The sequence below is a fragment of the Balaenoptera ricei genome, chromosome 2, assembly GCF_028023285.1.
Source record: "Balaenoptera ricei isolate mBalRic1 chromosome 2, mBalRic1.hap2, whole genome shotgun sequence".
Taxonomy (NCBI): domain Eukaryota; kingdom Metazoa; phylum Chordata; class Mammalia; order Artiodactyla; family Balaenopteridae; genus Balaenoptera; species Balaenoptera ricei.
In genome coordinates this window covers 162,981,093-163,003,274 of record NC_082640.1, presented here as the reverse complement: position 1 = coordinate 163,003,274, position 22,182 = coordinate 162,981,093, and the positions used below count along the sequence as shown (strand labels likewise).

Sequence of the window (22,182 nt, the reverse complement as noted above, 5' to 3'; positions counted from 1 at the left end):
GGAACTGCTGGATCATGTGGTAATTGTATTTTTAATTTTTTGAGGTAACAGCCTACTGTTTACACAGTGGCTGTATCATTTTACATTCCCATCAATAGTGCACAAGGGTTCCAATTTCTCCACAGTCTCACCAACAATTGTTATTTCCTTTCTTTTTCTTTGATAGTAGCTGTGAGATTATAGGGACAAAAAAATATATGTACATAACTTCCTCTGCTGCTGGCATAGAACTCCTAAAACCTGTGTAGTTTCCTAAGCGATAAGAGCACTAGGAGCATCTTTTGTCCTAATGTTTAGTCTTTGACCTCCAGTTTCTGACACAGAGCTCCTAAATCCCTTGACATTTCCTAGACAATAGAAACATCTTTAATTCTAATGAGCTGACTCTTGGTGGGCTCCTGGAGGGAGTCACTAGAAAGACCAAGCCATGAATAGACACTTGGAATTCTCAGCCCCACCCCCCAGTTCTCCAGAGAGGGGAGGGAGGCTGGAAATGGAGTTAATGATCAATCATGCCTACATGATGAAGCCTCCATAAAAGTCCCCAAAGTACTGGGTTTAGAGAGCTTCTGGGCTGCTGACTGCGTGGAGATGCTGGGAGAGTGGCACACCTGGAAGCTCCGTGACCCTCCCCACATTCCTTGCCCTACATAGCTCTTCCATCTGGGTGTTCATCTGGATCCTTTATAATATCCTTTTATAATAAACTGGTAAACAGTGAGTAAACAATTTTCCTGAGTTCTGTGAGCTGCTCTACGAAGGGAGAGTCCCAGGAACCTCTGGTTGGTCAGAAGCACAGGTGACAACCTGGACTTGAGATTGGCATCTGAAGTTGGGGTGGAGGCAGTCTTGTGGGACTGAGCCCTTACCTGTGGGATATGACGCTATCTCCAGGTAGATAGTGATAGAAGTAAGTTAAATTGTAGGACACCTACACTTGAAACTAACACAACGTTGTAAATTAACTATATACTTCACTTTTTAAAAAAAGGAAAAAACAATGTAGGACACCCAGCTGATGTCACAGTATTGCTTAGTGGTGTGTATCCCCTGCCCCCCAAACATCTGGTCAAAAGTGTTAGTGGCAAGGTAGTGTGAGAGTAAAGGAGAGACATCACAGGAGAATTAGGATTTTTCTTTACGGTAGCCATCCTTATGGGTGTAGACATTACTGTTTTTTAATGATGACGGTAGATAGAGTTTTCACAAGGAAGAGAAACGGTAATTTTTCCTCCCTGCCATTCAGAGGAGTGAGAGAAGAGGGTCAGCCTTTTTTGAGGTAACAGGTGGCAATTAGTATTAAGGAAACTTAGAAAGAGAATTGGAAGCTTTGGCAGAATTAGAGCTGGAAGGAACCTTTAGGGGTTTATGTAATTCATTCCCTTTTCTATTTGTAGGACTTTATTAAAACTAATCTTGATAGATGATTCCATCCTATTTTTAAAGACCTCTAGAGGCTTTGCAGGAAATTTTCTCAGCAGCAATTTGGAGTATTCAGTGATCTTAATTACCAAGAGTTTATTACTGTGGATTTAACATTTGATTAAATAAATGCCATATTTTGGTTGCACCTGAAATATAATACAGTTGGTTTCTACTTTTAAAGCCCCTTGTTAACATTACTTTCTTTTGGTCTTCCATTTCTTTAAAGAACTTTTGAGATTTGTTCACACATTTAACCTTCCTTAATTAGTTAACAAATATGGAAGAAAAAAATTATCTGCCTTTGAGAGAGTTTGGACCTAAGATTCTTCCCTTTAGGAATAGTTTTAATGAGATATTAGAAGGATGATAGCCTTCTAGCTGCCAGAATAAATAAGATTCTTAAAGAGGAATTGGGGCACAAGTTATGTTCTTATTTAAATGATAAGGTAAGAAAAGTAGAAAGAACAAAGTAGTGGTTTTGCTTCTTATACTTAGAAGAAGGCAAATGAATAACTAATGAAAGGTGGTTTACTAAGTAGCTACTAGGCTTTTGTTTCCACTGAGAGGAAACATTACCTGGGAAAAGGAGAAGTTATGACACAGGAACTGGAGGAGTAGCTAGAATGGCCAGTATACCTGTTCAAGTTTTGCAGGGCCTGATGACACATCCAAAGACCTCAAAGTTTTGCAAAAATAATGTTGTTGACTGTTTACAACTTATGAGACTAGATTTCTGTTTCAAATGCTTTTTGTTCCAAGGGGAAGAACATTTCAAGTCTTACTAGTTGGATGTGAAAGATTCCAGAGTCATTTGAGGTACTCAGGAATTCTCTTTAATAAAAATTCTTGGGAAATGAGACCCGTGTTTAATACATAAACCACTGTATTCTTTATATAGTATTTTAGAACTTGGATATTCAGGGAATGCAGACTTGCCCACGTTTTAAGGTTGGACTAGGTGCCCCAGAAACTTCATCGTGTTCTGAATGAGTAGTTAATTGGTTGAGATTCAATCAGATGCCATTTTTGAAAGAAAGAAGCAGTGTTTATTGGCAGAATAGGCAATTGAGAGGATGGGTAGAGGCTGTGTTTGCATTCTGAGTGGGTGTGCCTTATTTGATTAAATACATGGTTTGTGGCCTCAAAAGCCAGTTGCCTTCTGAATAGCTTCTAAGAAGGCTTCTATAATATAATTTGTAATTTGTGACCCATTAAACCCATTAAGCAAGTAAGCCTTTTGCTCTTGACTGATTTAAGCTCAGAAAATTTATCTTAACATTTGTTGTCTTTGAGACTACCTTCAAGACCCATTATGAAGGTTAAGGTGGCAATTTTTCCTTTTGTTTTAAAATAATTTTTGCTTCTGATTGTAGAAATAATGCATGTATACTGTAAGACCCTAAAGGATTGAGATAACCCCTGTGTTGGTGGCTCATTTTTATTTATTTTTATTATTTTTTTTTTTTAAAAATATTTATTTATTTATTTATTTGGCTACACCAGGTCTTAGTTGCAGCACGCGGGATCTTTCATTGCTGCACGAGGGCTCTTCGTTGCAGTGCAGGGACTTCTCTCTAGTTGTGGCACACAGGCTCAGTAGTTGCGGTGTGCGGGTTTAGTTGCCCCACTGTGTGTGGGATCTCTGTTCCCCGACCAGGGATCGAACCCGCCTCCCCTGCATTGGAAGGCAGATTGGTAACCAATGGACCACCAGGGAACTCCCAGCTTTCTGATAATTTCTAAGTACAGTGAAATATGCAGTTATACTGAGACTATGGGTGTGATCCAGCCTTACTCCAAATAACACATATTGAGGTCGGGGAAAATATTCAACAATTTTTATGACTTGGAAAGCTTTAGAAACTACTGTACAGATAAAGTACTGACCTGACAAATGTGGTGGTTTTGAATTATTCTAAATAAGCCTCTTGCTGCCAATAAGTAGGCCCCTTCAGCAAACATCTGAGGTTATACTCTTTGAATTGTGCCTGGTATGTAATAGCAACTCTGGAAATCTTAGTTGAAGGAATGAATGGATGGTAGTTAAAGCCATGGGAATTGGCAAAGTAGATAGAAGAGGGCATTAAGCAAGAAGAGGAGGCACCAAGGATGTAATATTGGGGAATCAATGTTCTTGCGAGAAGGCAAGCATAAACACACACCACTGCTGCAGAAGGTTGATTGAGAAAGAACAGAAGTGTTGGCAAGTGGTGTGTGAAAGCCCAAGGAAATGGAGGGGTTTTTTTTTTTTAAGAGAATTTATGTATTTAATTATTTATTTATTATTTATCTTTGGCTGTGTTGGGTCTTCACTGCTGTGCACAGTAGTTGTGGCACACAGGCTCAGTAGTTGTGGCTCGTGGGCTCTAGAGCGCAGGCTCAGTAGTTGTGGCGCACGGGCTTAGTTGCTCTGCGGTATGTGGGGTCTTCCCGGACCAGGGCTCGAACCCGTATCCCTTGCATTGGCAGGCAGATTCTTAACCGCTACGCCACCAGGGAAGCCCGAGGGTGTTTCTTTAAGCAGTGGTAAGCAACATCTTGGTGGTCAGAAACCAAGAATAATAATAGTAATAGGTATCATTTACTGTGCCCAGGGCCTCTCCCAGCCTTTTAACCTATCTGATCTTCACAGGGCCCTTGGTAGGTGAATATTATCTCCATTTTACAAATAAGACTGAATTCCAAATCATTTAAATAACTGGCCCAGTTAGGAAGTTAATAGAGCCTGGGTTGTATTTTTTGTCTTACTCTATCATGTCACTGGACTTGGCAATTCAGAACTTACTGGTAATTTTTGAGGAGTTTAAATTAGATATTAGGGATGACAATAGATTTCATCTCTTGAGAGTTGGTTGTAGAGACTGATCTTTTCTTGGAATTTTACTGAAATGTACTAGCCTCTCACTACTGCCTGCTACCCATACTAGAGAAAATAGTTTGGAGCTTTACGCCCATCACACAAGCTGTGCCACACTCTGAACATATATTTCCAGAAGTGTCCTCTTTTTCTTGGCAGGCAAATTTTGAAAAGTAGGCAGTCCACATTTTTTCTTGCAATCAGGGTAAGTTCCCGAATTTTTGTGGGTAAGTATCTCATATGGAATGGACTAAGAAGTGCTTCCAAAGCCAGCTGTGAAACAAACCTAGATTTTGACATTACCATATTCCTGTTGAAAACTCAACAATGCGGCCCTCCAAGTCTATACGCACTGCAGGATTTCAGTCAGCGTCATCCTGTGCACTCTGGGCAGTGATGTTCTGCACAGGAGTTGTTATTTTCACTTGCCACTCACATCTCTGTAGCCCTTTCCTATCTCTGGATAAGCATCAAGGTGTGACAGACAGATGTAATAGGAGTTCTGCGTACCAGTGCAGCTCTGCCACAAATTCCGCATCTTCTTCTGAGCTCTATTCCACCTCTAACATGTTCTAGGCCTGTAACACCGTGCCCTCCACTCTGGCTTTGTAGTGGACACGAACTGGAAAGGCAACCCAGTTCGCATCAGTCTCCCTTCTCTGGGAATACTCCCTTATACCAGGGGTGGGTCCCTGGTGGTCACATCTGTGCAATATGACCGATTTCCTGGGTCGTAACTGACTGGCACAGCGGTAGGCACCTATGCCAAAATGAACCCAACAACCCTCTCTCGTGGGGATTTAAAATTTCAGTGGGGAGAGTTTGCCCTTAAGTAGAATAGCACCTGTGTTACACTCTTTACAAGAGTTTATATACTTGAAAGTTCTAAATTTTTTAGTTTTAAAAACAAGTATTTCTTGAAAATTTGCATATTTTCAATAAGATTTAAAATGAACAGATGTAGTGTTTCTCTTGTAAAGTCAACATACTTTACATACTATTTTATATGAAAATATATGAGTTGGAAAAACACCATACTTGCAGAACATTAAACCAGCACATTAAAATATGAAGAAGATAAATTCAGTTGACCCTTGAACAACTCAGGTCTGAACTGCACCAGTTCACTTATATGCAGATATTATTCAATAGTAAATACTACAGTACTGCACAGTCTGTGGTTGGTTGAATCCGTGGATGTGGAGGAACCTTGGATACGGAGGGCCAACTATAAATTATACTGAGATTAACCGCAGCATTGTTCAAGGGTCAGCTTTATCTCCTGAAATTCTATAACCTGAAGATAAATACTATAACATTTTGACATATATCCTGCCATATATTTATAGATGTGTGTATATGTATATATATACATATAAATGTGTATATGTGTGTGTGTGTGTGTGTGTGTATATATATATATAAATGTGAGATGGAGTGGGTTACAATTTTACATAAAACAGATCGTACTACATCTATTTTACAGTTTTTTTCCTCTTAGTATCATGAATATAATCTCTCATCAGTCAGTAGAGACAAACATCATTTTTTTACAATGTATTTTAAAAAATATTTACCTATTTATTTATTTGGCTATGTTGGGTCTTCGTTGTGGCACGTGGGATCTTCGTTGTGGCACAGGCTTCTCTCTAGTTGTGGTGCACGGGCTCCAGAGTGCGTGGGCTCTCTAGTTGCGGCATGCAAGCTCAGTAGTTGTGGCATGGGCTTAGTTGCCCCGCGGCATGTGGGATCTTAGTTCCCCGACCAGGAGTCGAACCCGCGTCCCCTGCACTTGAAGGTGGATTCTTAACCACTGGACCACCAGGGAAGTCCCTACAATGTATTTTTTTTTTTTTAGTTGAATGAAAGATTCTGTAAATTCTATAGTGCTTTACAATTTTCAAAAGTTTCACACAGTGGAATTCCCTGGCAGTCCAATGGCTAAGACTCCGTGCTTTCACTGCCGAGGGCGCGGGTTCAATTCTTGGTCCAGGAACTAAGATCCTGCAAACTGTGCGGCATGGCCAAAAAAAGAAAAAAACTTCCGCGCACATGATTTCATGTAATCCCATAATAACCCTTTTTCCCCTTACCCTTGTATAGCCCCTCCCCCACAAACATCATTCTTTTAAAGGGTGCGTAAATTCCATAGTACAGATACATAGTGTAATTTATTTAACCAATCCTCATGCATAATGTTTAGACTTTTCTCAGTATTTCTGATATATGAGCCCTTTGTACTTCTCTTAACACTTTTGATTTTTTTTGTTAGGATAAATGCCTAGAAATGAGATTGCTCACTCAGAAGATGTGTGTGTTTGTGTGTGTGTGTGCGCACGTGTGTATAAAATCAGAATGTCATTTTGTAAAATAAATTAAAGGAGGTTAAAGATTAAAATTTTTTTTTCTGATTTCTAAAATGCAGTGGACCACCATTTAAGTGATCCAAACCATATCTTTAAATGAATAAAACCACTATCTCAAAATATAATGTTACACAGAGTCAGCTTGGGTTCCTAAAATTCACAGGTGAAAATGTGTTACAAGTGTCAGTTTCCTCAAATTGATCTTTAAGACAATGCAGTTCCAGTTAAAATCCTACCCTCCAAGTGTTTTTTTTTCTTCTCTTTTTCTCCCTCCCTCTCTCTCATTCTTTCTTGACAAATTGATTCTAAAATGCATGTGCAAAAGCAAAGGGCCAAGAAGAGCCAAGGCAGTTTTGAAGAAAAATTAGGTGGGAGTAGTCATCTTTATTAGATAATAAGACTTGCCATAAAACTACAGTTATTTAGGCAGTAGATTTTGATCAAATAGTATATAAATGGAGCAGAATAGAAAACCCAGAAAGAGTACACTATGAATATGGAATTTGATAGATAAGGGTGGTGGCATTTCAAATCAGTGGGGAATGGATTGCCTTTTTATTAAGTGGTGCTGAGACAAGTGGTATGGAAAAAAATATATAGATCCCAACTTCACACCACTCTGTAAAATCAATCCTAGGTTGTTAGATATTCATATGTGAACATCAAAAAATATAAAACTCTAGCATATAAAAGAAAATGTTTATGACCTTAGAGTATAGAGCAATTACCCTAAAGTCATCAAAGCACAACTTTTGCACACAATAGCATCAAAAAGAATTAAATGATTAGGAAAAAATGCAACAGAAAAAGTGCAAGACTTGTACATTGAAAACTACAAAACATTTTGAAAGAAATCAAAAAAGATCTAAATAAATGCAGAGACATCCAGTGTTCAGGGATTGAAAAACTTAATATTAAGATTAATCTACAAATTCAGTGTAACTCATTGAAATCCCAGCTGGTTTTTTTGGTGATATTTACAAGCTGATCCTAAAATTCACATGAAAATGTAAGGGACCCAGAATAGACCAAGTCTTGAAAAAGAACAACAAAGTTGGAGATCAGTGGAATATAATTGAGAGTCCAGAAATAAACCCTTACATTTATGCTCAGTTGATTTTTTTTGCAAGAGTAGATAATTCAAGGGGGGAAAAGAATGACCTTTTTAAAAAAATGGTGTGGGGGGCAACTGGACGTCCACATGTAAAAGGACTAGCTTGGATCCCTGCCTTATACCACGTACAGAAAAATTACTCAAAATGGATCAAAGACCTAAATGTAAGAGTTACAGCTATAAAATTCTTAGGAAAAAACATAGGTATAAACCTTTGTAGACTTTGATCAGGCAGTGGTTTTTTGGCTATGACTCCAAAAGTATAAGCAACCAAAGAAAAAGTAGATAAATTGTACTAGATCAAAATTACAAGCTTGTATTTCAGAGGACACCATGAAGAAAGTGAAATGACAATCCACAGAATGAGAGAAAATATTTGAAAATCATATAGCAGATAAGAGACTTGTTATCTAGAATGTATAAAGCACTCTTATAACTCAACAATAAAAAGGCAACCCAAGGAAGTTCTCTGGCGATCCAGTGGTTAGGACTTGGCGCTTTCACTTTCGTGGCCTCAGTTCATTGCCTGGTTGGGGAACTAAGGTCCCACAAGCCGCCATGCAGCACGGCCAAAACAAAAAATGACAACCCAGTGTTAAAATGGACAGAAGACTGTGATAGAAGTATCTGTTGGAGACCTCTGCTGTACATGCTAAAGGATAATATCTTTATTGCCTCCCGTACAATTGTGGCTTTGTATGTAGGCAAAGGAAGCAGGTTATTTCCAGGGCAGCTAAGTTAATTAGTGTTAGTTCTCATTTCCTAAAAACAGACATTTTTTTAGCAGGGGAAACGAAACCCATATAACCATTGATCTCAATCCACGTATAGCTGATAATATGAATAGCAAAAATAGCTAATTATATGAAATAGCAAAAATGAGCACGCAGGTTGAGTTTAAAGTGAAATTCTAATTTTAAGCCACTGATAATTTTAAAACAATCAGATTAAGTTGTATTATCTCTGAAATAATTAAAAGAAAATTTGAGTCATAGAAAATCTCAGGAATATGACTAAGAAATGGTAACAAATGGAAAATGTAGAGACTTGGATTCTCGTCCTGACTTTGAATCTAACTTTCTTGTGACTGGACAAATAGCTTAAATTTTCCTTGGGGTTGTCATTAGTAATGTGAAGAAGAAAAGTGAGACAACTTGAGAATTACTTGTAATAGAAATGCTTCTCACTTTGTGTGCATTTTTCGTCCTCTACATTTATATATAAATCCCTTTAGACAGTATCCCTTAAAATAGTTTCTTTATTCTTTTATCTCAAAAATCATGTTGATCTTGGCATGCTTTTTCTCTTAAAAAATGCAGAATTCTTGAAGACTTGAAAAAGGACTATCTCTTATTTGTATGGTCAAATACCTTGTACAGATCTTGACACACAGATAGAAATGAAATATTTGTTGAATGAGTGAAAAGAATGTTGATCTTTGCATGCTTTTTCTCTTAAAAAATGCAGAATTCTTGAAGACTTGAAAAAGGACTATCTCTTATTTGTATGGTCAGATACCTTGTACAGATCTTGACACACAGATAGAAATGAAATATTTGTTGAATGAGTGAAAAGAATGTTGATCTTTGCATGCTTTTTCTCTTAAAAAATGCAGAATTCTTGAAGACTTGAAAAAGGACTATCTCTTATTTGTATGGTCAGATACCTTGTACAGATCTTGACATATAGATAGAAATGAAATATTTGTTGAATGAGTGAAAAGAATGAGATGATTATGATGATGTTGAGCTCTTTGGTAGAAAGGGGGCTCTGGGTTCCTAGGGGAGTCTTTGATGTCTGAAAATTATTTTTGTAGTTTTAGAAATGTTAAAAAACTTAAACAGGGATCTACACTTCTGGGGACATGAAATTAAAGGGAGGAATCAAGGGGTGAGAGATTTCCCAAGACTAGCAGTACTGAAATATAAGGTGACTGTAGACTACTGTATACCGTGCCTTCTCTTTTTCAGTCATACTCCTATTTTCTCTCCCAGCCTCCTGGGAAAGCAGGAGTTTTTGATTGATTGCTAGACACTGTGAATAAAAGACCTGCAGAGACTAAAGTCAATGTTGTTTTTGCCTTTTGCTGTCTTAGATATGGCAAGGGCCTGAGCACCTCCATCTAACCAGGGATTGAGCTGGGTGGGCTGGGCTGAGTTTTTTTTTTTTTTAATAAATTTATTTTTTATTTTTGGCTGCGTTGGGTCTTCGTTGCTGTGCGTGGGCTTTTTCTAGTTGCGGCGAGTGGGGGCTACTCTTCATTGTGGTGCGTGGGCTTCTCATTGAGGTGGCTTCTCTTGTTGCAGAGCACGGGCTCTAGGCGCGCGGGCTTCAGTCGTTGTGGCACATGGGCTCAGTAGTTGTGGCTTGCGGGCTCTAGAGCGCAGGCTCAGTAGTTGTGGCACACGGGCTTAATTGCTCCGCAGCATGTGTGATCTTCCCGGACCAGGGATCGAACCCGTGTCCCCTGCATTGGCAGGCGGATTCCTAACCACTGCATCACCAGGGAAGTCCTGGGCTGAGTTTTTAGGTAGATTCAGTTCACTCTAGTGAGTACAGCGTCTCAAGGATGAGATCCATTGTGTGTTTGTTGCAGGCCCCTCCCTCTGTTATGACTTCACCTCTTAAGCATTGTAAGACTGTGGTTGATTTCAAGTCACCTTTCTAGTCCATCTCCCCAGCTTCTCCAGCACTTAGTAAACGTCCTATGCAGAAAACTGGTCACGTATCTGGGACTCTTCATACTAACCTATATAGCTGTTATAGACTCTGCTGGTTTTTCTTTCTCTTGGTAGAGTTTCTCTGCCTCTGGCAAGTCCAGTTATGATCAGTTCCTGTTCAAACTCTGCAAATACCAGGAGGAGAGAAAATGACTAGCAATTGCAGCTCACTAAGGAAAGGCTTTTCCCTCTTTGGAATTTTAGGTCATCTTGTCCTCTTTGCATGGAAAACAATTCTTCATTGTCTTTAAAACTACTTCCTGTTTTGAGTAATCTGTTTAGTTTTATGTAGTTTTTCTGTGAAAGTGATGGCTTGCCTCTACATATTACCTCCCACTTAGAAGCGAAAGTCTCAATATTGTTTTCTGATGTTTTTGTTTCTGTTGCTATAAATGTGACATTTAAATAAACAAGATAGAAATGATTTCTCTTTGTGAAGTCTGGAGATAGACAGGTAGTCCTGGGCAGGTAGGTGATGAGGTATCTTCTTTGTTGTCTTGCAGTCTTTGAGGATGTTGTCTTCAGTGAGCATCTTCAACCACATCTATGTTCTAGGCCACAGGCAGAAGGAAAGAGAAGTGAGAGAAAGCAATTGCTGTTTTAAAGGATGTAATCCAGCCCTGGTACTCATCATTTCTATTCACTGCCTATTGGCCCAAATTCCTCACACGGTTACCTTTTGCTGCAAGAGAGACTGGGAATGTGGACTGTGGCTGGGTGGCCTTGCACCCAGCTAAAACTGAGAGAACCTGTTACTAACGGGAACTTACAGAGAATATATATAAGGGGCGAGTTAGCTCTCTCTTCCACAGTATGATACGAGGAAAAGCTCTAACTAGGGTTTGTTTTTTTTTTCCTAAACAGTCAATTTTCTTAAAATTTTTTTTTTTACATTTTATTTTATTTTTTTGGCTGCTTTGTATGGCTTTCAGGATCTTAGTTCCCCCACCAGGGATTGAACCCGGGCCCACGGCAGTGAAAGCGTGGAGTCCCAACCACTGGACCGCCAGGGAATTCCCTACATCTTAGTTTTATTTCTTTGCAAATTAAAGGTGCATTGAAAAATAAACTAATGAAGAGAAATGAGAGGTCCAGAGCAGGGGTATCCCAGGCTGGGAGCAGGCAAGCCTGGCCACCATCGAGCCTAGCCCTTGTCCTGCCGCAGCCAGGTCAGGTTGGGAGATAACTGTCAGCCACTCTGTCAGTACGAAAGCCTGAGTGGTGGCCTGGCAGGAGAGACTAGCCACCTCTGCCTCTCTCCCCAGCAACCCCCAGCTTGGAGAGCAATGTTTCCAGCAGGAGCTCAGAGTGGGATGTGGGCTGGCTCTGTGAGGTACTGCAAGTTGATGACCAGGCTCCTTACAGAACCATCCAGTGTTGGGGCCTCTCCAGCTGGAAAGGAGGCTGATACCTCTCCCAGGTCTTAATACACTTTACAACTCTGTTCCCAAGCTCATTCATCTCTGATAATGTTCCTCTGTCCACCAAGTGATCACCAATCATTGCAGGAGAGAGAGAACAGTGGAAGCAGAGCGAGAAAGCTAGTCAGCCACCCTTAGTGACTTTTGAGTTGGCTATTGACTTCCAGCCCCTAGAAGACTGACCCCTTTTCTCTCTACTGTGTGCAGTCTATACCCGACTCTTGTGCACCTGTATGTATGTTTATCCCTAATAGAGGAAGTTGTTGATTACACTGAGATGAATTAGCAGCCCCTCCCCCTGGGATCCCTGCTCCTTCCCGCCTGCCCTTCTCTTCTTGGAGGCTGGTCCAAAGGGACACAATATTGCGAGGGTCTGGGTGGCTCCAAATCCTCCAACACCAAATCATATACAGTGAACTGAGAAACTACATTCATTACGACAGGATTAGTAGGAAAAGGAGAGTAAAGTGAGGGGATAGGGGCACCTTCCAACAGCAGGACGTGACAGAGTGGTAGGATACTTGAGCCCAGAAAAAAGGTGTCTCCTTATACCTCCCCCTTGCCCCAAAGAGACTGAGGTCAGCTTACATAACTTATAAGATATGGAACTGTCCCAATTTCTCTGCTGTCCTAGGGTACTTTCTGGAAGCTGGCCTGGACCCTATGCTGTTTACCGACTTGCTGTAGCTTGGTAACTGCCAAATCTCCTTGTGCATATGACAGACAGGGTCCACATTGGATGCTTCCCCGCTCAGGCTCTTGTCTTCCCCCGGGAAGTGTTTGAACAGCATCTCCAGCTTGTCCTCTTATTTCACCAAGATAAGCTTCAGGTACCGTCATCTCTGTGCCCTCAAACTATCAGTGAGGCCTCACACCTTCTTGGACAGCAGATTATCCAGAACTGGCAGAACACTCCAGCCAGTGGTGATCTGACTGAAGGAGGAGACGCCGAAGAGGCTCTGGACGACACCCTGCTGGACACTTGTTCCCACACAGAGGAAGAGGTTGAGCCCATTCTCCAGCAAATATTGGGTTGGCCAGAAAGTTTGTTCAGGTTTTTCCATAAGATGTTATGAAAAACAAACGAACTTTTTGGCCAACCCAATATATATCCCCTTTGTTTAGATGCTCTTCAGATGCCCGAACTGCCTGTGGTTCAGTGGTATTCTCAATGGGGAGACTTGGTTAATGGTAGGAGCTGAGGATAGAAGAAGGCGTTGGTCTCAGCCATGTCCGTGGAGGTAACTAGCTGTCGGACATAGGCGCGGTCATCAGTAGTGACTTCAGCTCCAGGCTGCAGGACGTCACTCTTCAACAAAGAGTTCAGGTAAACTGGGTGTAGCTTCAGGCACTCAAGAAGGATCAACTATCCCACAGAGCAGGGGCTGGCACAGTTCTTTCTGTAACAGGCCAAGATCTGGGCACACTGAGTGACGAGAGTGTCACGAATAATTTTCACAGGGCTGTTCAGGAGCCCCTGGTATGCAAACTTGGCCATGTAGTTGATGAGCACGTCAGTCTCACAGTTTCAGTACAGATCAGCCAGCTGGATGCAGCAGGTGAGGGCCAGGTTGTGGATGCGGAGCCATCACTGCCCTGCGCAGCTGGTGTAGAGCAGGGCACACTGCAGGAGGGCTCCACTGTCTTCATTGAGCCGATCGTCATGCTTAACTCCACAGTCACCGTCTTGTCCCCATCCAGCCCAACCAGCTCCACATCTTTTGTGTTGCTCAGGTAGAAAGCCCCAAAGAAATCTACAGCACGGATACCAGTGCTTGTCAGGACCCTCTTTACAGCATCAAAGCCAATGACCTGTACATTCTGACCCAGGTCACTAAGGAACCATTCCTGGTCATTCTCCACCTGAAAGCAAGCATATTTATAGACAGAGCCACCACTTAACTGGGGTATGACAGAGAGCATGGCCACTTCCACATACTGGTTGGGGAAGAGGAAGAGGTCTACACAGCAGCCTTGGGCCACACACTCTTTGGCCAGTGTCTGATAGGCACCTGTCTGAGGCTGTAATAGAGCCTCCTCCTTGTCTGTGTTGATCAACTTCCTGTCGTCTCTGTTCTTCAGTTTCCCTGGGACCTCTGCGATGGGCAGGGAGGTGTGGAACAGAAATAGCTTCCCTGCACACTCAGCAGGCTTCAGAGCCTCCACGCCAGCCTGGATAACAGGAGCAAATTAAATACTGTCTCCGTCTCCCTTGTGTCTGCAAATGTTTCTGGAATCTGATCCAGTAAGCTGGTGATGACTGCCCCAGACTCATTGACGTTGACCAGGAAGCCATCCAGCAGTGGCACAGACATGTCACCCACATCAGATACAACCATCATCTGTGGCTGGGCCAATGAGCTCTTCACATTGTAGAAGCAGAGCACCTTACTATAGGTGACAAAGCCAACGTGGATTGCTGACTTTTCTGCCCTGCCCTCCCTAGGCAGAAGTCTAACAGTGACTTGAGCTCCTCACAGAGGAGCCTAACAAGACCACTCCTGACGCCACTGTAGGAGACATCAGTCATGAAGATAAGGCAGGAGGGCTGGGGAACTTACTGTTCTTGCAGTAATCTACAGTGGCCAAGAATTCATAAGAGCCCAGGGATAGCTCAGGACGGTCATAAGCGTCCACACATTTGCCAGTATGATCCGGATGTTGAAAATACTGGGGGGGAACATCATTGATACAGCTGCAAAAGCAGCACTGGAAACACCTCCCTCCCTCAATGAACTGCATGAAGGGGCACATGTATGCTTTGCAGCGATTGCAGCGCAAAGGGCCAGGTTCCCTGTGGTCAACGATATATGGTGAAGTCTCCTCTGGGGGCAGGCTTGCCAGCAGCTTGATGACAGCTGCCAGGGGCTCCTGAGCCTGCTAGACATGTCACATGTGCAAGGGATATTATAGGATGTGCATCAGATATATTGGGGACTTGCATTCCCTTGGTCTTTCACCAGGAAGTTGGTGTTGACTAAGGGTGGCACCTGGCCCCATACACCAGTAACCAGTGGCTCTGAACCCTGGTTGTTCCTGTCATCCTCAATAACCCGAATAAGGTTTGGGATGGCATCAGGGTATAGGCGCTTAGGAGGCAATAGTTGAGGTGTCCCAGGCTGGCTGCCCAAAGTGTCTGCTCCTGGGTAGGGACGTCCATAATTGGGCTGAGGGCCCTGGGCTGGTCCAAAGGAAACATTTGTTGCAGCTGGTAGCCTGGCTGCTGGGAGGAGTGTGTAGGTGGTGGTGGTCCTGGGAGCCCAGTCATTTGGGTGCCAGGGGGCAGAGCTTGAGGAGGTGAGGACACATGGTTGGGCTCGCTCCCTGGGGGCCCCCCAAAACTCTGTCCAGGCAGGAGTGGACCAGTCATCGAAGGCATTCAAGGACCCCCTGAAGCTGTGGGTGTGAAGCTGGAGGCCTGTGGTGGGACAGATTGCTGGGAAGGCTGGGCCCCAGGATGACCCTGGGCCTGGCTAAGGGGAGGAGCCTGGCCCTGAGGGTAGGAGCCATACAGACTGGTGTTAGGGAAACTTCCTGAGGCTGAGGCAAGTGATGTTGGTGGACCATAGCCTAGACCCGGAGCGGGAGGCCCTGGGGCCACAGCACCACTGATCTGCATTCTGGCCAGCTGAGCAGTCACCTGTGTACTTGTTAGGGGAGGGCTGTAGGGCTGAAGCACAGCTGGCTGGCTGACCACGGGAGCCAATGGGACTAACCCAAATGGCTGAGACCCAGGGAGCCTCTGCACCTGAACAGTGGAGCTTGGCCCATTCTGTAGGTCTCCTTGGCCAAACTGGCCATATGCTGTCTGGCCACAAGGGCCCTGTGCTGTTGAGGTTGGAGGTGCCCCTGAAGAAGGTGGGACTCCTGAAACACCTGGGGGAGGGGTTTGCCCATGGCCTGGTACTGGGCCATTGGAGGCTCCACAGGGGGTGGGGCTGTGGGTTCTGGTTGCCCACCACAGCCAGATTGATGACACCCTGGGTGGACAGGCTGAGGCTCCCCAAATGGCAGCACAGGTGGGGCTGACTGACTTCGTTTCGCCCGGCTCCAGATCCAGGTTCGACTTCATTCCTAATGTCAAGACTCCCATGCTCCACTTCCAGTTCCCTTAAAATCTTGTATTAAATAATCTATTACTTGCCCTTTAGTTTGTGATTTTTCTACTGTGAAAAGTTAGTTTTGTTTAACGGTTATGAGCATGTTCTCTGTAGTTAGATGAACTTAGCAGACAGATACTGTCTGAATTTTGATTTGTGGCCTTTTATTGCCCTTTTTAAAAAAGTACTAGTTCTGACTTTTTTTCTCTTTTGGCTCTATCTTCATGTGTATTGTTGAGAACCTGGGAAGAGGTTAGTTATAGCGGGCAATTAGAATCTGATGTCCCTTAATATAGGGAAGTAAGTACTTACGATTTTGAACCAGGTATCCCTTATCCAAGATAAGATAGTCAGCAATATTCCAAATGCACAAAATTGACAAAATGGGAAGCCATTTTTTAAAATTTGCTAAAGACGTGAAAGTTTGCAGGCTATGCCAACATATAAAAACCTGTTGAGTAAGTGCAGAAAAGAAGTTCTAAGAATTTTAACATAGAGTATGTATCTGTTAAATTTCTTTCAGTTGATAGCAACTGACTCTAGCTAAACAAAAAGGTGATTTGTTGCAAGGATGATAGGTATACAACGAAAGAAAAGGAAAAAGTAGGGAGGAATTGATGAACAACTCAGAAAAGGTAAAATGGCAGGAAATAACACAGCGCTTGACACCTTGGCAACAGGAGTTTATGGACCTTTTCTCCAGGACGTTGGCAGTCCAGTGTCCTTCAGACTCCTTCCCCACTGAAATTTTAAATCCCCACGAGAGAGCGTTGTTGGGTTCATTTTGGCATAGGTGCCTACCGCTGTGCCAGTCAGTTATGACCCAGGAAATCGGTCATATTGCACAGATGTGACCACCAGGGACCCACCCCTGGTATAAGGGAGTATTCCCAGAGAAGGGAGACTGATGCGAACTGGGTTGCCTTTCCAGTTCGTGTCCACTACAAAGCCAGAGTGGAGGGCACGGTGTTACAGGCCTAGAACATGTTAGAGGTGGAACAGAGCTCAGAAGAAGATGCGGAATTCGTGGCAGAGCTGCACTGGTACGCAGAACTCCTATTACATCTGTCTGTCATACCTTGATGCTTATCTAGAGATAGGAAAGTGCTACAGAGATGTGAGTGGCAAGTGAAAATAACAACTCCTGTGCAGAACATCACTGCCCAGAGTGCACAGGATGACGCTGACTGAAATCCTGCAGTGCGTATAGACTTGGAGGGCCGCATTGTTGAGTTTTCAACAGGAATATGGTAATGTCAAAATCTAGGTTTGTTTCACAGCTGGCTTTGGAAGCACTTCTTAGTCCATTCCATATGAGATACTTACCCACAAAAATTCGGGAACTTACCCTGATTGCAAGAAAAAATGTGGACTGCCTACTTTTCAAAATTTGCCTGCCAAGAAAAAGAGGACACTTCTGGAAATATATGTTCAGAGTGTGGCATAGCTTGTGTGATGGGCGTAAAGCTCCTAACTATTTTCTCTAGTATGTGTGGTAGGCAGTAGTGAGAGGCTAGTATATTTTCAGTAAAATTTCAATAAAGAACCATTTCAGCAGAACTTATTTTAAGGAACAACACAGCGTATCACTGGAAATGAATAGGGTTCATTTAAAGGAAAAGATATAACAATCCTTTGATTGCTGATGCATAACGGGTGGTTCATATTGGACATTAATTTTTTAAATTATGTCCCAAGCTATCTACCAGGTGGGCAGGTTCTGTTGTGATAGGCAGGTTCTGTCATCCTGCTGTCACATTAAGCAGAAATGTGTTTATTTGCTTTAAAAAATCATGCTTATGTGATTTTGTATTTATGTCAGAAATGTAAGCTTCTGTTTTCCAATAATTACTTCCCCAGAATTGCATAGTTACTTTGTGTCCGTTCATAGGATTCTCGAAACCTCTGCTCAGGATTATTCCTTCTAAGTCATTTTACAGTGTAATGAAAACCCCCTTTTTTTTCTTTTCTGAAACTAAAGAGAGAATACAATACATTATCCAGGACTTTCTTTTGCTACAAAGGACACTCTTAGGATGATTAGCGGAATCTAAATAAAGATTTAGATTCGTATTAGTATTCTAGCCATTTCCTGATTTTGATAATTGTTCTATAGTTATATAAAAGAATGTCTTTGTTTTTAGAAATATGCACTGAAGTATTAAAAGATAAAGGTACAGTATAACTGCAGCTGGCTCACAAATCGTTCATGAAGAAATTCTCCATCATTCTCTCTCTCTCCACACACACACACACACACACTTATTTTTTCCTGAACCAATTGAGAGTAGGTTATGTGCATTATGTCTCTTTACCTCTTAGTTCAGGCTGCTATTAACAAAATATCATAGATGGGGTGGCTTAAACAACAGATATTTATTTCTCACGATTCTGGAGGCTGGTAAGTCCAAGATCAGAGGTGCTGGCAGGTTCAGTTCTTTGTGAGGACCCTCTTCCTGGCTTGTAGACAGCCACTTTCTCATAGTATGCTCACATGGCCTTTCCTCAGTGGAGATCTCTGCCTTCTCTTCTTCTAAGAGCACTAATCACATCGAGAGGGTCCCACCCTCATGACCTAAACATAAGTATCTCCCAAAGGCCCAACCTTCAAATACCTTCACACTGGGGGTTTAGGGCTTTAACATATGAATAGGGGCAGAGACACAAACACTCAGCCTCTAACATTCTGCCCATGGCCCTCCTAAAAGTCATGTTTTATGGTGTGTGCTTAGTCTTTGCCTTTTTTTTTTCCTTCTTCATTTTCTGGAAAAAATATTACTGTTCAGGCAAATGTGTCTTGGTATTCATTGGCGTTCTTAAACTTCCCTTGAATAATAATACAGAGTGTCACACTCTTGTCTGCTTAATGTGAAATTTTTTGACCTGGAGGGAGTGATATGCTAATATTTTTCTTGATTGCCTTGTCGACAGTGTAATTCTCAAGTTAGAGTGACTGAGAGGCCTCTTAAGAGCCCTCTTGCATGGTGAATCCGGAATATGAAATATTCTGTAAGGGTTTGTAGACTGTGTTTGTTTAGAGTGATCTTGATCTCCAGTCCAGTTGAGACTAGAAGGTGTCAGATATGGCTTCTAGAAATGTTCTAATATTAATTGTGTAATCATCATAAGTTAACCCCTTCTATGACAGAGCAAAGAGCATAATGTATATTTTCATTTACAAGTACTTGTTGAGCTCCTACAAGGTGCCACTTTCTGTAATACTAATAGTAATAAAAGGAAACATTATTCTTTTTCCTTTGTTTTTTTTTTTTTGGCCACTCCACACGGCTTGCAGGATCTTAGTTCCCCAACCAGGGATCAAACTCACGCCATTGGCAGTGAAAGCTCGGAGTCTAACCACTGGACTGCCAGGGAATTCCCAAAAGGAAACATTATTGAGTACTTATTATTTGTTAGCACTTAATAAATACTATCCTGAGTGCTAGTTGTGCAGTGAACAAAATAAGCCTGGTGCTTTCCCTTACAGAATATTATACACGTATAAGATGGTAATACCATTATTTTTATTTGAATCATGTCAGAGATAGCATTCAGCATCTGCACTTAAAGATCAAGTAATTTTGTTTTCTCTGAGTTCTAAGACTTTTTCACCTATGAGAAGTTTGCATGTCAGTTGGTCTGTCCATTCTGACTCTGTGAATGATCATAGTGAAGTGTGCTTTGAGGCCACATTGTAAAAGTTACTTCATAGTTGAATCTCACTTCCTTAAAATGCATTTAATTTTATTAAATGAGGCTATGATAGAATCACACAATATTTAAAAGCAAACTAATGATTTAACTTTCTCCTTCCTAGTCAGTCCAACCAACTGTATAAATTTACTTGGTCTTGCTGGTTTGGGTGTGTCTGAAATAAAGGTGGATCTCTTTTTAAAGAGATCCACCCACAGCATTCCTGGCATATAAATCTGCTACACATTTGTTAGAGACTTAGGAGCTCTGAAAATTGCCTTACTTTTTACTAGTATGTTCAGTTGAGAGAAAATAGTGTAAACAATTTCAGAGTTACAGTGAGTTGGGTACTGGTGTGTTCTTATGGCAAGATATTTTTAGATATAGTTTTTTAAAAAGATAATCAGGGGCTTCCCTGGAGGTGCAGTGGTTAAGAATCCGCCTGCCAATGCAGGGGACACGGGTTCGAGCCCTGGTCCGGGCAGATCCCACATGCCACAGAGCAGCTAAGCCCACGCAGCACAACTACTGAGCCTGCACTCCAGAGCCCGTGAGCCACAACTACTGAGCCCATGTGCCACAGCTACTGAAGCCCGCATGCTTAGAGCCCGCGCTCGGCAACAAGTGAAGCCCACACACCTCAGCGAAGACCCAATGCAGCCAAAAATAAATAAATAAAATAAATAAATTTATTAAAAAACAAGATAATCAGAATGTTATTTTCCTTGTGTTTTAAGTGCTCTTGATTTTGCTTTTTCCAGCTTAATAGCTTGCTTACATGTTATTACTAATTTTTAAACAATTTTCTATCTTCAGATATTGGTTCATTTTTAGCTATTCTGTTCTAAACACATTACAACTTTGTTCCTGCATGAAAGTTTAAGCAGTAAATGTTAACACAAAATTCCACCACTGGGGAAGAGATTGATGAAGACCTAAGCCAGTTTTACAAATAGTTTTCAGAGGTTCTTTAGGCCACCAAATTGAATCATTACCAACAGATTTCATGTATCATGCCTATCCACATGTCTTTCCTTTGTCAAATACAGTAATTTGTTTCCAAACTGTTCTAACTTGTAGCATTCTAGTAGCTTTCCCAAACTAATATTCCCAGGCTACGGTATTCTAAAATATATTTAGCCCTTGGATCAGGTTGCCTGAGAGGCCAAGAAAGAATCTTTTATTCCTTTGGAATTCTTCTTAACTCTAGTACAGTGCTCAATAGAAAATATGTTCCTGGTAAATTGTGATTGACCATCCTCACAGCAATCAGTTGTTTCAGAGTTAAGATTAAAGTTGACACACAAACTACTTTAGTGGAATTTTTCTGTAAAACAACATTTCCATTAAAATTGACCAAAGAGTAAACAGCTTTCAGCTATGAGATCAAAGTACAGTACCTTGGTGTTTGTATGTTAAAATTTGGATATCCCTAAAGAGGAAACTAGGGATAATCTTATAATGTTTGGAAAAGGTCACTAGGTCAAGATGAAGGAGGACAGAATGATTTCAGGACTGTTAGTGATCACTCTAACAGTTTTTCCCCTTGTGTTGGATTTCACTTTCTTCCTGCGTTATACAATGCTGGATCACTCTTAATGTAAGCATTTTATTTTTGTGAATAATTTATTTGTGTTACCACTGACAACAAAGGCTAGTATAAACTATGTGTTTCCATAGAGGCCTAGTGCTAATAATTATTTGAAATGCTATGGCTCGGTGGCTTTAAGAATATTTAGCAGTAAAACATTTACAAATATTTTATTTTATTCTAAAACTGAATTTACTTTTGATTATTTGTAAGCTAATATACTATTTTCAGGCTAGGCTTTCTCTTTGTTGATTTATATTTTTTATTTTCTTCATTAGGACAAAGAAAATTATGCATTCTCTAACCATATCACTTTAGGATCTCTTTCATAAGATCAAGTGATAGAAATCAGTGTTAAGCATTGTTCTTACACAGTCCATCTCCCCTTGTTTTTCTTTGCTGTTCATCTGAAGTATGTATAACTTAAAACTTATTTCCACAGAAAAAAATTATGCCCCGTTTAGAACTTAGCAGATGTTTGGTTGGGGGTGGGGGTGGGGTTTGACAATTGCTTAGAGAATTCTGAATGTATGCAAATCTGTAAGGACTCAGATTTTAAGTAGCACTCTTTTTCTTACCATGACTGAAAGAAACATTTTTAACCTCCCTTGTAGATACATCATGTTACACAAAATGGAGGACTATATAAAAGACCATTTAATGAAGGTTTTGAAGAGACACCAATGCTGGTCGCTGTGCTTACTTACGTGGGGTATGGTGTCCTCACTCTCTTTGGATATCTTCGAGATTTCTTAAGGCATTGGAGAATTGAAAAGTGTCACCATGCAACAGAAAGAGAAGAACAAAAGGTAATTGTTAGTCTTTGATTCTGTAAATGGAAGCCTCTGATCTTGCTGTTTTCACTCATTTTTTTCTTTAGATATTTGGGTATACA

General features: G+C 41.4%; 1 protein-coding gene and 1 pseudogene across 1 annotated transcript in view; one reads left to right on the top strand and one right to left on the bottom strand.

Annotated features, from left to right (window-relative positions):
* SPTLC2 (serine palmitoyltransferase long chain base subunit 2) overlaps window positions 1-22,182 on the top strand; it is a 120,507-nt gene that overhangs the window by 3,496 nt on the left and 94,829 nt on the right. Inside the window, exon 2 of the mRNA XM_059914753.1 lies at window positions 21,902-22,096. Coding sequence (XP_059770736.1) covers window positions 21,902-22,096 — 195 coding nt within the window. The remainder of the gene's footprint in view (window positions 1-21,901; window positions 22,097-22,182) is intronic.
* Window positions 12,483-18,229, bottom strand: LOC132360846 (protein transport protein Sec24C-like; annotated as a pseudogene).